The sequence below is a fragment of the Microcaecilia unicolor genome, chromosome 4, assembly GCF_901765095.1.
Source record: "Microcaecilia unicolor chromosome 4, aMicUni1.1, whole genome shotgun sequence".
NCBI lineage: Eukaryota > Metazoa > Chordata > Amphibia > Gymnophiona > Siphonopidae > Microcaecilia > Microcaecilia unicolor.
Window position 1 is genome coordinate 74,525,407 of NC_044034.1, and position 18,591 is coordinate 74,543,997.

General features: G+C 42.9%; 1 protein-coding gene across 1 annotated transcript in view; it reads left to right on the forward strand.

The window, feature by feature from the left end:
- MTUS2 (microtubule associated scaffold protein 2) overlaps positions 1–18,591 on the forward strand; it is a 494,757-nt gene that overhangs the window by 269,985 nt on the left and 206,181 nt on the right. Inside the window, exon 5 of the mRNA XM_030202400.1 lies at positions 9,832–9,930. Coding sequence (XP_030058260.1) covers positions 9,832–9,930 — 99 coding nt within the window. The remainder of the gene's footprint in view (positions 1–9,831; positions 9,931–18,591) is intronic.

Here is an 18,591-nt window from a genome sequence, read left to right on the forward strand (position 1 = left end):
TGTTGGGGGCCATTGGCAGAAGTCCTTATCTGGATGTATTGATGTTTTTTCCTGAGAAATTTGAATTGCTGCAGTCCCAGGTGTCGGAGTTCAAGGAGAGAGTGAGTAGCGTTGCTAATTGCCTTGGAGACTGTGACCGATGGGTTGGAGAGCTGCAGACTGTGCAACAGACTTTAGTCAAAGATAAACTTGTGATCCATCATAAATTAGAGGCACTTGAAAATCAGTTAAGATGGTTAAGCGATACTTTCTAGAGGTCTTGCAGATTCCTCAAAAAACTATGCCTCCTATCGCAAGATCATATTATATAAGAACTGGGAATCAGCCTGGAGATGTGTCAGCGAACAGTCTGAAAAATGTCTGGAAAATTCTCAACAGGAGGTTTTAACGCGTGCAACACTTATAGTCACTATTGCCCTTGAACCTGACCTAGGGTCAACATATATTTATATTTCCCGATTTTTCTAGGTCCACACAAGTGGAGGCGCAAGGCATTCTTAGCTCTGTGCCCACAAGTGGTGGCCCTGGGGGCAGTCTTTTTCCTTCAATTTCCTTGCAAGTGTAGTGTTAATTTTGAGGGTAATAATTTTACCCTCCTGTTTACAAAGTTGCACTAAAGGCTGGCAGTGCAGTAATGGTCTGTGTTGGCATTGCTGCATGGCTTTGTAAACAGAGGCCTTTGTGTTTTTTGATCCTCAACAACTTAAGGGGGTGTTTTACAAAGCCACACTAGCATTTTTACCACCAGCTGATTTTTACCATGAGGCAAAATTGCTAACTCGGCTTTGTAAAAGGCCCCCTAAGAGTTTAATTGAAGACAAAAAGTCTCCATTGGGTCTAGTGGTCACTGTTACTGCGTCCTTTCACTTCTTCCCAAAAGTACTTGCTAGACCTGGATGGAGCTCTGATGTGCTCACAATACAGTTTCTTCTGGCTGCCAGGCCCCAGAGGAACAGTCTCACACTGCTTCAGTTCCACAGCTTCTGCTTACTCTCAGGCCATGCGTACCCCACAATTTCTCCTGGAATAACATTTGGGGTCTTTGGTAGACACTTACCTGATCCGGGTTCCATTCAGCTCTTCAGTCCAGGAACCACGCGACACTCCAGGAGGCTTAATAACATTAACTTTTATTTGTAACTTCATCAAATGGGAAACTCTTGGTTCAATGAATTCTCAACACAGTCAATAAAATAAATGCTCCTATATCTCAAAGTCAGACTTCATTCACCATGGGGGGGGGGGGCATCTTTCCCTTACACCTTTCAGGAGTATTTACAAAGAGCAGTTCCTTTCCAGGGCTGTACACATAGGCACAACATCCCTATGCCTGTCCTGCAGCCAGATGTAACCTCAGGATTGATTTCTCCTCCTGATGCACTCTGTTATCACCAGGTCTGGACCCGTTATAGCTGTCTTTCTTCATCGGTATCACTTTGCAGGCAAACCCCAGCCGTTGGCAGACCTTGTCTTACCCTGAACCCCGCTTACAGGCCGGACTCCCTAATCCACCCAAAGCTCTGGCTCCTTCACCGGCTGTTGTGAACTTGACAGCACCTGCCCCTTACATTTAGCCAATCTGGGGTTGGCACTTCAGGACCCCCCCCCCCCCCCCATTTATTCTTCTGCGGGTCACTGGGCAGGGGGCTTGTAGGCTACTCAAGGCCTAGGCATCCAAGGACATTTTCCCATTCTAATTCTGTTCTTTTATTTCCTCCCAAGCTGTAATTCTACAAATCAAGGACACTATTCTTCTGCATTCTATTCCATACACCCTCCCTTGGGCTATGGCTTTCTCCCACCCAGGGACCTCCCAGTCACACCCCTGAGTGACTCTACCAGGCTTATCTTTTCAATAATTCCCATCGTAACCAAGAGTTACACTTGCCTGAGTCCAGGGGAAACTCACTGTATCCTTTCCTCTTTTCTGGATCAATGACTCCCTTCTGTTTTCTTCTAGTCATGGGGTGTTTTCTTTCTCCTTCGCTCCTTCTCCTTAAGGAGCATGGTGTGCTGGTGAAGTTAAGCACTGAACATTTCCATGGAAGTGCAGAGACCTAAGCCACCTCTGTCACCTTGCACCACTCCTTACCACCCCTCACATCCATACCCTCTCACCTACTACCCAGTACATAAAGTATTGTGATACAAACAGTAACTACTAGGGATGGGCGGAATTCACACATAGTAACTATTGCCAGTGAGTATGCATTGACAAATTCAGAAAGTGCTGGATCCATCATTTTTCTGGGCTGCTGAATTAATACCCTCTCCTGGGTTTCAGCAGATTACTGCTGGTTTAAAAGTATTTGAGTAGATGATATTTATGTATGGATGTTGATGTCTCAGCTTTATAAATCTGCCCATCCAATATGGTGGCTCACAATAAAATATAAATACAAACTACAAAACATTCCAAAAACAAAAATGTATTTTAGTTTCCTTATTTTGATACTGATTTTTTTTTTACTGTTGTAGTCCAGGGTGTTCTCTTTATTAATGCTTACTTCGTATTTGTATCTCTTATTTATTTGGATTTTGCTCACACCTTTTTCAGTAGCAGCTCAAAGTGTTATATTCAGGTACACTGGGTATTTTTCTGTCCCTGGAGAGCTCACAATCTAATTTTGTACCTGAGGCAATGGTGGATTAAGTAACTTGCCCAAGATCACAAGGAGCAGCAGTTGGATTTGAACTGGGTACCCCCCTTAGATGTCAAGGCTGGTGCTTTAACCACTTGACCACTCCTCCACACCGCTACTTGAATTTATTAAATGATATAAAATCAGTTTCTTGAAATACCCAGGAAGTTTTACTTATACAGACATTTCTTAGAATTATTCTTTTGCCATATTATCATTTATTTTTTATTATTCTATTTGTTTCATCCCAGCCCTGTCCTTCAGATTCCACTATAACTATTGCCTCATTACCCTTCTCTCAGCAAGGCTAGAAAAAAGTTAAAAATGACTGCAGTAGCTGCCTAATTCAGTGCTGGAAGTAATTTTGATTTTTGTCTATTAAAGTATTTACAAAGGGCCCCTTTTACTAAACTGCTCTAGCAATTGCCGTGTGGCAAATGCAATGAAGTCATTCAAATTGAATGGGCTGTGTCGCATTGTTCGTGCCGAGAATCACTAGCGCGGTTTAGTAAAAGGGAAAGGGAAATGGGACTTGATGTACCGCCTTTCTGTGGTATTTTGCAACTACATTCAAAGTGGTTTACATATATACAGGTACTTATTTTGTACCTGGGGCAATGGAGAGTTAAGTGACTTGCCCACAGACACAAGGAGCTGCATTGGGAATTGAACCCAGTTCCCTAGGATCAAAGTCTGCTGCACTAATCACTAGGGTACTCCTCCACTCCAAAAGGGGCCCTAAGTGAGGTATAAGAAACAAGCTTTGCAGCTGAGAGTAAAGTGATTGATAAAAATAAATACTTCTCCAAAAGTTCAAAACAGGCTAAGGGCATCAATAAGCAAGGGAATGAACTAAATGCAAATACATTTCAATCTGGAGAATTTATGTCTTGCACTTTGGCCATAAAATTAATAATAATCATCATCAACAATAAATACAACTTTTATATGGGCCCCATCCAAAGTACCTTATAATAATAATTATATATATATATATATATATATATAATTATTATTATAAGGTACTTTATATATATATAAAGTAAGCAGTCTACAAATCAGTAGAAATGAATGAACCAGAAGGAACAAAGTTAAATGAAGCAAAAACTAATGATTATGGTGAACAATGAGAGGAGAAACTCAGAAGAGAAGTAAAAGTGTGGAGCCAGCAGACAAAAGATATCAATGACTGCATCCTGAGTCCAAGTCTGTTTATCCCTGCTGCCACAAGCATCGAGTTAAATCCCAGGGATCCTCAATGAACACTTCTAGCATTGGGACAAAGCCTAGAAGGTGATGTTTAGCCCAAATACTGGGGCTGCCATGGCCAACCAAGAGTGAGCAGGAAAAGGAGCCAGTTGGAGATGAAACAGGAAGCATGGTGAAAAATCACAGTGGTGGGCCAAGACCAACACAACTGCCCTGAAATGTGTTGTCTGCACTGGCATTCAAGTGGGTTTAAATTTTGTGGAGCTAGGTATCACTCCCAGTGATAGCACGAGACATACTGACAGAGTTCTTATTTTTTAGTTTACTCTTTTTTTTTTAAACTGAGCTTTTAAATTAAATATAAGCAATGATAACTTTGCCAATGGCAAACAAGAATGATACAAAAAGAAAAACATAGGGGGTCAATATTCAAAACAATTTTACCAGCCATAAATACCTCCTAGCTGGTTAAAACACTTGTTCAGGGCTGTCCTCTGATATTCAGTGGCACTTAACTGTCGGCATTTATGTAGTTATTTGCCCATATTCAGCATATAGGGCCCCTTTTACTAAGGCGTACTAGCAGATTTAGCTTGCGCTAAAAATTAGCAAACGTTAATATGCCCACAGGAGTATAATTGACATCTTAGCATTTAGTGCACACTAAATCCAATAGCATGCCTTAGTAAAAGAAGCCCTTAAGGAGGAGATTCTGTATATGGTGCCTAAAAAAATCAGTGCTGAGATCAGTGCCGACTAAGCTTATTCTATAATCGGCACCTAGATTTAGGAGGCACCTAGATTTAGGCGTCGATTATAGAATATGCTTAGTTGATATTTCAGCACCGATATCTGTGCGCATCCATTTACGCTAACGAAAATCTGGTGTAAATCTCAGCACGTAGCTTTTGGAACGCCCATGAAATGCCCATTTCCCTGCCTATAACCACACCCTTTTTGCCTCCGCGCATTCGAAGTTCGGCGGACATCGTTACAGAATACGCTTAGCGAGTTGTGCACCAAAATTCTAATCAGTGCCAATTAGTGCTCATTATTGCTTGTTAAGTGCTGGTATCGGCACTCATTAGCTTGTTAAGCCAATTAAGTTATGCACGTTGTTATAGAATCCACGCCAATTTTGGTGCCTAAATCTAAGCGAACTATATAGAATCCGTGGGTAACTGCCTATGTTTAATGGTTAAATCAAACCACATAAAAGTCAGTCCAATGTTTCTGCAGTGTCGCTTATGCAGTTAAGTGCTGAATATCACACTTAGGGAGTCTTTTACAAAGATGCACTAGCATTTTTAGCGCACGCTAAATACTAGAGACTTCCACAGGGCCGTCTCTAGCATTTAGCACATGCGTATTTTTAGCGCGCGGTAAAAACGCTAGCGTGCCTTTGTAAAAGAATCCCTTAACTGCCTAAGATACAGAGCCCGCTACATAAACCCAGATATTGAATTCCAGTGCCTGAACTTCCCAACTTTGAATATCCAAGAATAATGTCACTGACTGCTAAAAGAAATGCTCACTGCTGCCAGCTGAATATTGACTCCAAAGAAAGAAAGAAAATCAATCATTTAGAAGGTACTGTTCATTATCCTTGGTTCATACATAACCCAAGAGAGAGCAATATAAACAGAAAGAGTCCTTTGAAATCTGGCAAGATACTCCTCAACCAGCTGCCAAATTATTGAGACTATTTGTTACTTCTATCAGAGAGAGTCTTCTTGAATCTAAAAATCATAATACCGAATTCCACCAGAATTGTTGAGAAAGTTAGTTTGCATTTTTCTAGTTCGTTATCACCATTTGCTTGGCAATAGCAATCAGTGTATCAAAAAGACATTTTTGCCAGCTGTTTCACGCCACACAAGATATTTCAGATTTAAAAATTTAGATGCTGCCTCTCAAACAGTGTCCTAAAACAGCCTTACTTTGATAAACTGGAATAACATATGATGAAGGGTTCCTATCGCCTCCTTACAGTACCAACACATGTTCAACTCTAAAAGCCTCTTCCTACACAATCCAGGTATTCAGAGAGCCAGGGGCGTAGCTACGTTGGGCCTGGGCCCCCATAGATTTGGCCCTGGACCCCCTGCCGACGACCCTCTCAACCCCCCCCCCCCCCTGCCGTCAACCCGCCATCTGCTACCTTTGCTGGCGGAGGACCCCATCCCCTGCCAGCCGAGGTCCTCTTCTTCCTTCGTTCTGTTTCTGAGTCTGACGTCCTGCACGTACAACGTGCACGAAGTCAGAGTCACAGAAATAGAACGAAGCCCTGCAGATCGCAAGGCTTCGTTCTGTTTCTGTAAGTCTGATGTCCTGCACGTACAATGTGCAGGATGTCAGACTCAGAAACAGAACAAAGGAAGAAGAGGACCTCGGCTGGCGGGGTTTGGGGCCCCCCGCCTGCAAAGGTAGGCGACGGCGGGGGAGGGTTGGTGGCGGGAGGGGGGGTCGAGAGGTTCCTTGGCGGGGGGGGGGTCAAAGTTGGTGGTGGTGGTGGCAGCGGCGGGGGGGGGGGTGTCAGCAGCACCAGGGGGGCTAAAATGTGCCCCCTCACCTTGGGCTCTGGACCCCCCTCCCGCTGAACTCTGGCTACGCCCCTGCCGAGGGCTCTATCGATAATTTTATAAAAAACCCAGTGAAGTAAACTAGGTTACATGCTTGGACTATCTGAACAGGCCCATAACAGTCTGTTGGTCCTTTTGGAGACCACTATCTTTCACCCATAGCCCACGAGCACCTGTACACTTAAGATAGTTTTAGTAGTTATAAAGTGTGCAGACCAGGTGTCCATTCTGTGAGAAAACTTCTCAGTTCTGGAACTGGAGGTAGGTTTCGTAAGTCAATTTTTGCTCTTTGATACACTGATCTAATGCAGGGAGACTGTGGGGCTCACTTTCGAAACAGAAAACTGTCCAAAAAGTGTCATAATGTACCATTTGAACAGATTTCTTTTCAAATCATCCAAATAGGTATTTTCGAAACCTGATTTGCAGGCGTCTATCTATGCATTTCACCTGCAGTGCATCCAAATCACAAGGGGGCGTTTTGAGGATGTTTTAAAGGCGGGATTAGGGTAGGCTTATGGTGTGCCTAACACTTGGATATTTTACAGCAATAATGGAGCAAAACCAAAACGTCTAGGGTGAAAACGTCAATGTTTTGCTCCGGACCTGTTTTTCTAATGACCACTGGAGAGATTCAGGGATGACACCCCCTTACTCCCCCAGTGGTCATTGACCCCTTCCCATCCCCCCAAAATATAAATAAAAATAGTACTCACCAGCCTCTATGACAGCCTCAGATGTTATAGACAGGTCCATTAAAGCAGCATGCAGGTCCCTGGAATAGTCTAGTTGTTGGTGCAGTGCACTGTAGACTGGTGGACCCAGGCCCATACCTGCCCTACCTGTTACACTTGTGGTGGAAACTGTGAGCCCTCCAAAACTCACCAGAAACCCACTGTACCCATGTATAGGTGCCTCCTTCACCTATAAGGGCTATTGTAGTGGTGTACAGTTTGGGGTGATGGTGGAGGGCTCAGGGGACAAGATAAGGGAGCAAAGGTGAGATGTATATCTGGAAGCATTTATATGAAGTCCACAGCAGTGCTCCCTAGTGTGCCCCATTGCTCTCTTAGGATGTCTGAGGAGTGGCCTAGTGGTTAGGGTGGTGGACTTTGGTCCTGGGGAACTGAGTTCAATTCCCACTTCAAGCACAGGCATTTCCTTGTGACTCTGGGCAAGTCACTTAACCCTCCATTGCCCCAGGTACACATAAGTACCTGTATATGTAAGCCACATTGAGCCTGCCATGAGTGGGAAAGCACAGGGTACAAATGTAACAAAAAAAATTGCTGGCCCTTCCTATATCCCAATGGTTTGATTTTCTATGTTTTTTTACTTGTGTGGCTTTTTTTTTTTTTTTTCAAGAATGGCTTGAAAAGATAGACGCAGAGAGCACAAAACCTTGTTCAAAATGGTATTTTCTTAAAAAAAACAAAGTTCTGCTTTTTGAAAATGGTTATATTTGTTATTCAAATTTGGGACGTTTAGCGCAAAACGTCCAAAGTCTGACTTAAACATCATATTGAAAATGCCCCTCTATATTTATTTTGCAGGTCTCTAAAGGACAGTAAGCAGCCATTTTGCCACACATGTTCAATGGTCATGCTTTTATCCATTTGTACCAATTCAGACAGAATCCACCAATTTGAAATATCAGATTATTCCCTATTGGTATTTCCATCATCAACAGATTTCTTTGCCCCAGAGCAAAATTTATTAGGGAATGCAGATCTTCAAAGGTTTTGTGAATCCTGACAGAGAATAAGCAAAAAGCTATGATGCTAGTGGTTGGAGTAGCCTAATGGTTAGTGTAGTGCCTGAGAACCAAAGGAACTGGGTTCAAGTCCCACTGTAGCTTCTTGTGACTCTGGGCAAGTCACTTAACCCTCCATTGCCTCAGGTACAAAATAAGTACCTGTATATAATATGTAAACCATTTTATTTGTAACCACAGAAAGTCAGTAAAGAAAAGGAACAAAGCATACACATTTAAAACACTCACTATACTTGGCAAGCCTAGAAAATATTTGTATGATAATAAACAATAGGAATATTTAAGTCTAGATGTTTTGTGAGAGACAGTTAAGGGCACACATGATGGGTGAAATATAGGCATGTTGTACGTCTAGAAATTACAAACATGAACGGATGTGTGAGCAGCATAATCATGCCAAGGTGTATAGAATTCCCAGCTGCAAGGGAGATGAAAAAACAGGGTCAATATTCAAAGACAATCAATACTTCAGGATAAGTTAATGAGGGGCCCTTTTACTAAGCCGCATAAGCGCTTATGTGTGCCTGACTTGTGCCGATTCTGAGTTACTGCCCGGCTACCATGTGGCCCGGGTGGTAATTTCGACTTGAGTGCATTACACGCACCAGAAAATAATTTCTATTTTCTGGTGCGTGGTGCTACCGGGCTTTAAAAGGCATTTGACGTGCGTAGACCATTACTGCCTGGTTAACACGTGATACCTTACCACTAAGTCAATGGCTTGCGGTAAGGTCTCAGACCCAAAATGGACGCACGTCAATTTGAATTTTGCCGCACGTCCATTTTTGGTCAAAATTTTTAAAAAGGCATTGTTACCAGTGCGCTGAAAAATGATTCTGCGCGCATCCATAACACACACCTACACTACCGTAGACCATTTTTCAGCGCACCTTAGTAAAAAGATCCCTGACTTATCTATGGGGTCCTTTTACTAAGCTGTGATAAGCATTAATGAGTGCTTACCGCAGATTATTGCGGGGCACGCTGAGGCGTCCCATGGTAAGTTTTGCATGTGCATGCTGGGGGCGGAGAGTGGGCATGTTCTGCGCTAATTGGTTATGACAGCTACATTGCCGCATGCTGTCCTTACCACCTACATAATGGGTGGTGGTAGGGTCTCACGCACTAAGGCAAATGGCGTTAGTGCGTGGGAATGACCCATGTAAAGAAGCGCTAAGGCCACTTTTTACGGCAGTTTAGTAAAAGGGCCCTTATATAAAGTTAAGACTGCTATTTGTGCAGTCCACCTAAACAAATACATTTAACCGGATAGCAGTTGAATTTCGACACTATTTTGATAAATTTTGTCCCTGCCACTAAACACCCCAGCCAGCCACTCTTTGTTTTTGTCAATGGATAAATTTTGTATGACCATCTAGTTGTCTTGTCCAAAATTGCCTGTTTTGCATCCTCTGCCTTCTAAAATGCTGATCACCTAAGGGGGTCTATTACTAAAGCTTAGCTCGAGGAATAAAAAGAACCCTGCTGCAGATAACTCGAGCTAAGCTTTAGTAAAAGACCTCCTAAATGTTTCTGAACATTGACCTGAAGATTTATGGGAACGAGACCATATAATTACATTTCTGTTGAATAGTAAAGAATTGTATTTTATCTTTTTTAACAGCTGTAAAGAGAGAAGCCTTGAAAGACCAAGAGGCAAGCAAACCTGCTCTTTCATCTCCTAAAAGATTAGTGGTCTCAGCCCCGAAGCTTCATTCACCAGGTATTTATAAAATCAAACCACGTGGGTAGTGTTTGAAGAAAATCTTCCAGTTGCTGTGTATAGCCAACGTCATGAAACGTCACCAGTAGAGTACCAAGGACGGGGCGATTGGGACGGCCCGCCCTGGGTGCACCCATAGGAATATAATGGGTGTCTCTATCATTAGCGTGGCTTAGTAAACAGGGCCCTTAGGGCCTCTTTTGCTAAACCGCAGTAGTGATTCCCACGCGGCAAATGAGAGGAAGCTCATTCAGTTCCAATGGGCTTTTTCTCATTTTCCATGCCGGGAATCGTTAGCATGGTTTAGTAAAAGAGGCCCTTAGTACTTTACACTCTCCATTCCGCATCATATTCATGCCTACCGGCTTTCTATCTCTCCTTCCCCCTAAGCCAGATTGGAGTCTACACAACAGTGTGCATTTTCCCGTACAGCTCCTTAATATTGGAATGTCCTCCCACTTCCTATGAGATCAGAGTGCTTTCTCCCCTATTTTAAAAAATTGCTCAAGACATTTTTATTCAATCAGGCTTTTGGCATTTCCTCAGTGGACTACTAGTACTATCGTGCCTATTTTTTTAAATTTTAACTGATTTTACGCCTATGGTCATTCTGGCCTATTTGAATATTGAAGTTCCATTCCTTTTTGTTACTTGTTATTTTTATTTGTAAACTGCTTGGTTTGCAAAAGACATGAAAGGCGGTATAACAAGTCAATAAACATAAATATAACAGATTTATTTTGTACGTAGAAGACAATAACTGGATATTTATGTGAGGGGGGGCACTATAAAGAGGTTCTTGTCCTCATGAGCTTACAAAGAAACTGAATATTAAACTTACCAGACTGCTGGAGTTTTCTTTCCCTGGTTGGAGTAAAAGCCCAAAACAAAGACATTGCTGCTTGCTTTGGGACTCAAGTGCAATCCCCAGGCTGCTAAAGACAAATCTTGGAGTTAGATTCCTTTGAAGCAGATCACTGAAACCCACAGGTAATTGCTAGACTCAGCCCCTCCCAGCAGTGACAGAGTTAACTTCCAGGTGCTGTTTCTTTTTTTTAACTCTGGGGATTTCTGAAGCAAGGGGGGGGGGGGGGGGGAGAAAGATTTAGCTGAGAGTGGGGAGCTGACCCTGAGAGGGAAACAAAAGAAAAAAAAATGCAGCAACCCATAGGATTTAGTCCACTGATTCTCAGGGGCTCCAGGAAGCAGAGTTGAGTTACTACAGAACTTCAAGCAAAAAGATATTATTTGCCTGCATGCAGCAAAAAGACTTGTCTCAATAGAGTTGAGCCCATCCCCTAGTCTGAAGCCAGAGAAGACACAGGAGGGCTTCTGTAGAAAAACTGCCACCATTAACAAAAGGTAAACTATACAAACCTCACCCAGAATTGGTAGAAGGAACTGCATTTGGAGCCATCAGCCCTGGAAGGGATTGCTGTCCAAACAGGGTTCTACAAAGGTTTATGTTTCACAGCAACCATATAGATGAGCAGTTCTCACATCAAGTAAAAGTTCATTCAATACTAGAGTTCTGAAGGAACTGCTTAGGAAACCAACATGTCTACCAAATCACATCAGGCCCCATCTAGACTGTGTAGACTCTGCAGAATGTTTTACTCATGTTCTGCTTTTTTTAGTCACTGTAAATATTGCTGTGAGCTATAGAACATCAGTACAGCTATTGTGAAAACTGAACAAGCTGGATTACTACAGATCCTTCCATAGAAACGTCATGCTAGCAGAATGTCTGTTCTCAGTCAAATACAGAAATCCTTTTATTTCATGTTAGTGTGATGTTGTTTAATTGCTGTCTTGGAGAAATGGAGGAAAAGCCAGTAACCTCAAGTGACTCTGTTATTCACAGCTTTCAACTTTATAGAACACTCCCTCTCATTGGCATAAAAACCTTCATTAATTCTTATACAGCCTTATTTTCGAAAGTGATGGGCACCCATATTTCGACCCAAATCGGGAAATGGGCGCCTTTCTCCGATGGGCACCCAAATCGGTATAATCGAAAGCCGATTTTGGGCGCCTTCCACTGCAATCTGTCTCGGGAACGAACAAAGTTGACGGGGGCATGTCGGAGGCGTGGTGAAGGCGGGACTGGGGCATGTTTATCGGCCGAGCAGAGATGGGCGCCCTCGGCCGATAATGGAAAAAAGAAAAACGTTTTTAGCGAGAAGTTGGGTCACTTTTTCTGGACTCTTTTTTTCTCACGAACAAGCCCCCCAAAAGTGCCCCAAATGCCCAGATGACCACCGGAGGGAATCGGGGATCACCTCCTCTGACTCCCACAGTGGTCACTAACCCCCTCCCACCAAAAAAAAAAGAACTTTAAAAACTTGTTTTTCCAGCCTGTATGCCAGCCTCAAGTGTCATACCCAGCTCCATCACAGCAGTATGCAGGTCCCTGGAGCAGTTGTTAGTGGGTGCAATGGACTTCAGGCAGGTGGACCCAGGCCCATCCCCCCCTACCTGTTACACTTGTGGTGGTAAATGGGAGCCCTCCAAACCGCCCCCAAAACCCACTGTACCCACATCTAGGTGCCTCCCTTCAGCCATAAGGGCTATAGTAATGGTGTAGAGTTGTGGACAGTGGGTTTGGGGGGGGGGGGGATTTGAGGGGCTCAGCACCCAAAGGAAGGGAGCTATGGACTTGGGAGGTATTTTACTTTTTATTCTAAATTGTTACAAGTGCTGCCTAGGGTGCCTGGTTGGTGTGCTGGCATGTGAGGGGGACCAGTGCACTACGAATCCTGGCCCCTCCCATGACCCAATGCCTTGGATTTGTTCGTTTTTGAGCTGGGCGCCTTTAGTTTCCATTATCGGTGAAAAACGAAACCGCCCAGCTCAAATCTGCACAAATCTGATGAATTTGCCCGGCACAAACCGTATTATCAAAAAAAAAAAGATGGCCGCCCATTTTTTTTTCTCGAAAATACGGTCTGTCCTGCCCCTTCTTGTACCCGTTCTCGGACATAGAAGCCCATGGAGATGGGCGTTCGCGTTCGATTGTGCCCCTCATAGTCTCTTTTAATGCTTACTGAAATTTTTTTTTTATTTTGTTAATTTCTTGTTAATTTCTTAATAAACAGAAACTTATCTTTATAGTGGCACAGTCTTTTTTCCTTTCCACGGCCAACAATGGCCAAGGTTTTCAGGTCCTGCTTCAGGGTCCGTGCTCAGTGCGACTGTCTGTAAAGAAAAACAAAAATGTTTCTGAATGAAAATGTCCTTGCAGCAACTCACACTTACTGTAGAACTACTAACAACGTCTCACTTCACTCCTGCATTCTGCTGTTTTGTCCAGTGCTGCTCACCAACATGGCGCTCTAAAATATCCGGTGACATCAGACGCCACCAGTCTAAACTGACCAATGAATGGCTTTGAAAGAATTAAAGTCCCACTCTTTAGAAAAAAATGGCTCCACTCAATCCTAGAGTTGAGCCCTCCTGGGTGCAGTGTCTGCAGACGATATATCCATTTTGTGTTCTTGTTGTAGGAGCACAAGTTCTCAGTCAAACACAGAACATATTGAAGGCACGTCTATTGCATGCATATTCATTAGGGAAATCTTGGAAACTTAGCCTGTTTGTGGCCCTCAAGTACTGCTAGTGAATATCAGTGGCCCCAAGATTTTTAACTCCCTGTGCTAGGGTATTTGGGTCATTAACATTCTAAGACCCTTCTTTTCCAATCTGCCTGCTACTTAACTCAAATTCCTGAGGAAAAAATAATCTACAAAAGGGAAAAGCAGAAATATATTAGTACTTCAGTTCGCTTCCCTATTTTTCATATACTGCATCTTTCCTCCAAGGCTAAAACTTCTGTTAAGGGAAACAAAATCTGCACAACATAAATTGTGCAAACCATAGCTAGCAGAAAATCCATCTGAGTTTTTTTTTTTTTTTTTACTGAAGCATAATTCTGGCCCTTCAGCTGAAAGGACTTGTCAAATAATAGGTGCATTACTGCAGTGATGGATCTGTACCTGACTGAAAGCAGTTTAGATGCAGCAGATTGCCAGCAACAAAGAACGGTCTGGAACTGCACATTGTCTGGCTGCAAAATGCGAGTGGTGTATTACCTGACTTGTCTCATTCTAATCGCATCTACGCTACAGAACAGTACAATTGACTAACACATTGGCAAAGCCGAGGTCATTTAGTCCTTTGGGTTTGCATAAGGATTTTTATTTTAGTGTTATCCCTTCTTCCTGACAGGTAAGTAGGATCTAAGTTCACTCATTCTTTTTCTCTCAGTTCTGATTGCTGTAAGATTGCTTGAAAAGGCTAGTCATTGCTCTACATTCACGTCAAAAAGCAATGTGTCTTTACCAGCCAACAGACATAGAATTGCAAAACAGAATATTTCTATTATTATACATTCAGACGGGGGAGGGCTCTGTCCTAGTTCTTTTCTTTAGGGTCATTTTACTAAGCTGCGGTAAGTACTAAAGTATGTTTACCACAAGTTAAAATGCAGTAGAGCGAGGTGCACTCAAATGACCCACTGTACTTTTTCAATGTGCACACGCTACCCACATGGTAAAAATTTTTTTTTAATTTTTTATCACTGGGGGTGAGTCTGTTCTGTGCTAATTGCTTAGCGCACCTACTTTGACACATGCAAACCGATTAGCATGTGGTTAATGCGCTAATGGGGAAATCAGTGGGCGGCCATTATTGCCGAAATAGAAAAATCGGCCATTTCCCAGCAGCGCTAAAAGCGGCCTTGCCAGGCGGGAAAGACCTGCACTGGAGATAGTGCAGGCCACTTTTTAGCACCACTTAGTAAAAGGGCCCCTTTATGTTGTGTTTGGGCGTTTATTCACTCATTCAGCTATCGTGTGTCATTGGTCTCATGTACATCCTTAAAAGTCATTTACCTATGATGTCCCTTCATTTACACGCGTAATTAAGCTAGCATCTTTCAATCCTGTTGTTGTGTGGTATAGGCCACTGTACAAACCCATGGGATATTCCTTGGGTTAATGCCCCCTTTGCATGTAAATTTTCTCTGCAGAAATTCACACATGAAATGTAGCAATGGGGCCTGACAGTAAAAAAAAAAAAAACTCTACTTCTTGAAGTTCATTTTCTTTTTTTGCAAGAACTGTTGTGCAAAGACATGGTTTTCAAAAAATTAAAAAATAGGGAACTGCTTTGTTTGCTTTTGCCTTGTAGCAGCTCATCATTAATGTATTAGTATGGTGTGACTGCACTTTGAGTACTGTATGTAGGTCACCCATCGTAAAAAGAATATAGAGGAAGTAGAAAACAATCAGAAAAGGGTGTCAAAAACTGTAAGAGGCTGGAGCACTTTCCCAGTGAAGAAAGGTGAAACTATTCAACTTGAAAAAGAGACAACTGAGAGGGAATATAGTAAAAGATTGTGAAATCATGAGAGGCAAAATGGTCAAATAGGAAACTTGTTTAACTTTTCAAACAGCATCAGTACTTCCATGAAACTAACAACCAGCAGGTTTAAAACAAATTGTAGAGGAGTGTGGTAGCCGTGTTAGTCCACAAATTGTAGAAAGTATTTTTTCATGCATCGAATAACAGAGCTTTGGAATCTGTTGGCAGAAAACGTTAATATGAAGGCAGGCCCAATTTTACACATTTTTAAAAATAAATGAGCCCCATGCTTGAATGAATGTACAACCCCCCCCCCCCCCCACCCCACCCCACCCCACCTCCAAATTCCAGGGTTTCTGCAAGTTTCAGATATTCTGCATGTTTTTAATTCAGATATTCTGCATGTTTTTAAATGTGTGGAGCCCCGATTTCTGTAAAATTTTGCCATTAAAGGGATAAGTTATCAATGTGGGCTACTGTTAAGATTAGTAATGTTACCAGAAGTCGTATTATTTTTATCTCAGGTCCCATTTTATGCAGTCTCAAAATGGCTGCCGCAGCCTCTAACAGCGATCTCTCAAGACTGCTGCTGGGAGTCACAGCAGCCATTTTGACTATGGAGACAGCATGGGCAGGAGCGAGTTGAGATCACCCCTGCCCCAACTCTCTATTAGACCACCAGGGTGGTATGGTAAGTTGAAGGGGGCCTAAGGGTGAATCCGGGAGGGGGGCTTCTTCTGTTTGGGGGAGAGAGGGAAGAAGTGGGGGCTCTTTTGGTTCAGGGTGTGGAGTGGTGACAGAGGAATGACACCACAGGGGAGATAGGAAGGGAAGGGGAGGAATGCTGGACACAAGGGGGGAGAGGAGGGGGGAGGGGAAGGCTCAAATATAAACCAATTTTTTATTTTTATTTTTTTGGCCAAAATATCTGTTTATATTTGATAATATATGGTACTCATTGGTGATTGCCCTTTATATTTGTCATCTTTATTAAGGATTAGAAACAGTGAGTTTCTACTCACCTGATTCATGCTGACAAATGTGAGTTGTTATTAGCCTCAATGACCTGCTTAGCTTCCACCTGTAAAAAGCTTTTTATTGTACCTGTATTCATTTTGTGGCATTCCTTACTCATAGAGCTTAGATGTGAAAAAAATTACTTGAAATTTATAAAATTGTTGAAATTCTGGTTGTGTACGTAACATTTTAGAAATGTTTTATTTTAAATTGTGATTCAATGTGTCTACTTACTGATGGTAAGACACTGATTCTTTCTGCAATCCATCCAGAACTACAACGTAAAGACAGTATAGAAAAATTTTGTTTATTATGATTATTGTTATATTAAAATCTTACAATATGCATTAATTGTTCCTAACATAAAGATCTGGCCCAACACGTATTCATGGAATGCTAACAGCACCTCCAAAAGGTGTAGTTAATTTTCTTCCAGGAGAATCGGGCTGTGAACATGAGGCCCACTTCTCCTGGGAAGCATACTAAAAGACATAGGCGTAGTTTGACTGTTTTATTTGGGGGGGCAAGGGATGGGGTGGAGCATATTAGCATATTCATTTGCATATATACATATGCAAATGAATATGCTAATATGGAGGAAGAAAGGGAAAAAGAGCTGGCTTTTTGGGGGAATAACCATAATGAATATGTATGAGATATCAAGCCAGCTCTTTCTCCCTTCCTTCCTTCCTTCCTTCCTTCCTTCTTTCCTTCTTTCCTCCTTACCCAGCACTCCCTCTTCATCTCCAGTAGTATTTCCCGACCCCCTTTCCCATACCATACCAGTGTTGACCTTAGAAATGCATAGGCTCTATATGTAGATCCTTCAAGAGGTAGTGTGTCGTGATTTAGGCTCTACACCCTTTCTGATGTTTTGGTGCCACCTCAGTAAGGCCAACACACAATCTCTCCACTGCAAAACGCTATACACAAACTTGTACAAAAACACACTCATATTCTTACTAAACCATAACAGCACTAATTCCAAGGACAGACTCAGCATGCAGCAATACCAGAAAAATTGAACCTTACATGCAAAATATCACAGATACACATTTCCAAAAGCTGACATATTCCAATTAATAAATTCTGAATAAAATACTTTTTTCTACCTTTGTTGTCTCATCATTTAGTTTTTCTATTCGCTTTGGTCCCAAGTGTCTTCTGTTTTATGCAGTGCCTTCTTTATGCAGTAGCCCTGTCCCTACCCTTCCTGGAGTTTCAGTATCTGCCCTCAATGTGTCCCTCACCCCAATCTTCATCCTGTTATTCCTGGTTTTTTTTTTTGCTAATTCTCCCCTCTTCCAGCACCCTCTCTTTCTATTTCTTCCCTTCTATACAGCACCCTCTCTCCCTATTTTCACTCCTCTGACCAGTATATTCTCTTTCTCTCACCCTCTTCTGTCCAGCATATCCTCCTTCCCTTACTTCAATCCAGCATCCCTCCATGTCCCCTTCCCTTCCATGTCAGCTTCTCCATTATATCATTATTTCTCCTATGTCCAGCGTATCCCCTCTTTGTCCCTATCCCCATACAATGTCTAGCACACCCCCCCATCATTTTCTTACCTCCCCATTTCCAGCATCTCCCCTGTCTTCTTACTCACCCTATGTCCATCATCTTCCAATATCCCTTTTTCCCTCCCAGCATTGTCCCTGTATGCCCTTATCCCCTCTCTGTCCAGCATTGTCCCTTTGTGTCCCTGTCTCTATGCTCCCTCAATGACCACAATCTCGCTTCTCTGTCTCCCTGACACTCTCTTTTCTCTTCCCTTCCTCCTACCATCCATTCTCCCTTCTTCCCTCCTACCAGCTAATCCACATCTAACAATCCCTTCTCCCCCCCCAATCCATCACCTCTTCCTCTCTGTTCATCATCCCCCCAAAAAAAATATCCAGCACAGCAGACCTGCACCTCTCTCCCTCCATCCTGTAGATCCTCCTTCTGCCCTCCATTCACCCCTACCCACATGGTTCCATCACCTCGCTCCTCCCAAAGGTGCAGCTGAACAGTACCTCCATTTTTCTCCTTTTCTCACCTCCCCCCCCAATCCCGGTTCCAGCGTCTCTCCCTTTTCCTTCCTCCTCACTCACTTGCATTGATCGCTGCCGGTAGCGGCACTGCAGCCAGCCAGCAATAACAGCAGTCTGCTTCAGACTTCCCTGCTACATGTCCCGCCTCCTCTGGTACAACTTCCTGTTCCGCATAGGCGGGACGTGTGGCAGGGAAGGCCGAGGCAGACTGTTGTAATCGCTGCAGCGCCGCTACCAACAGCCCCT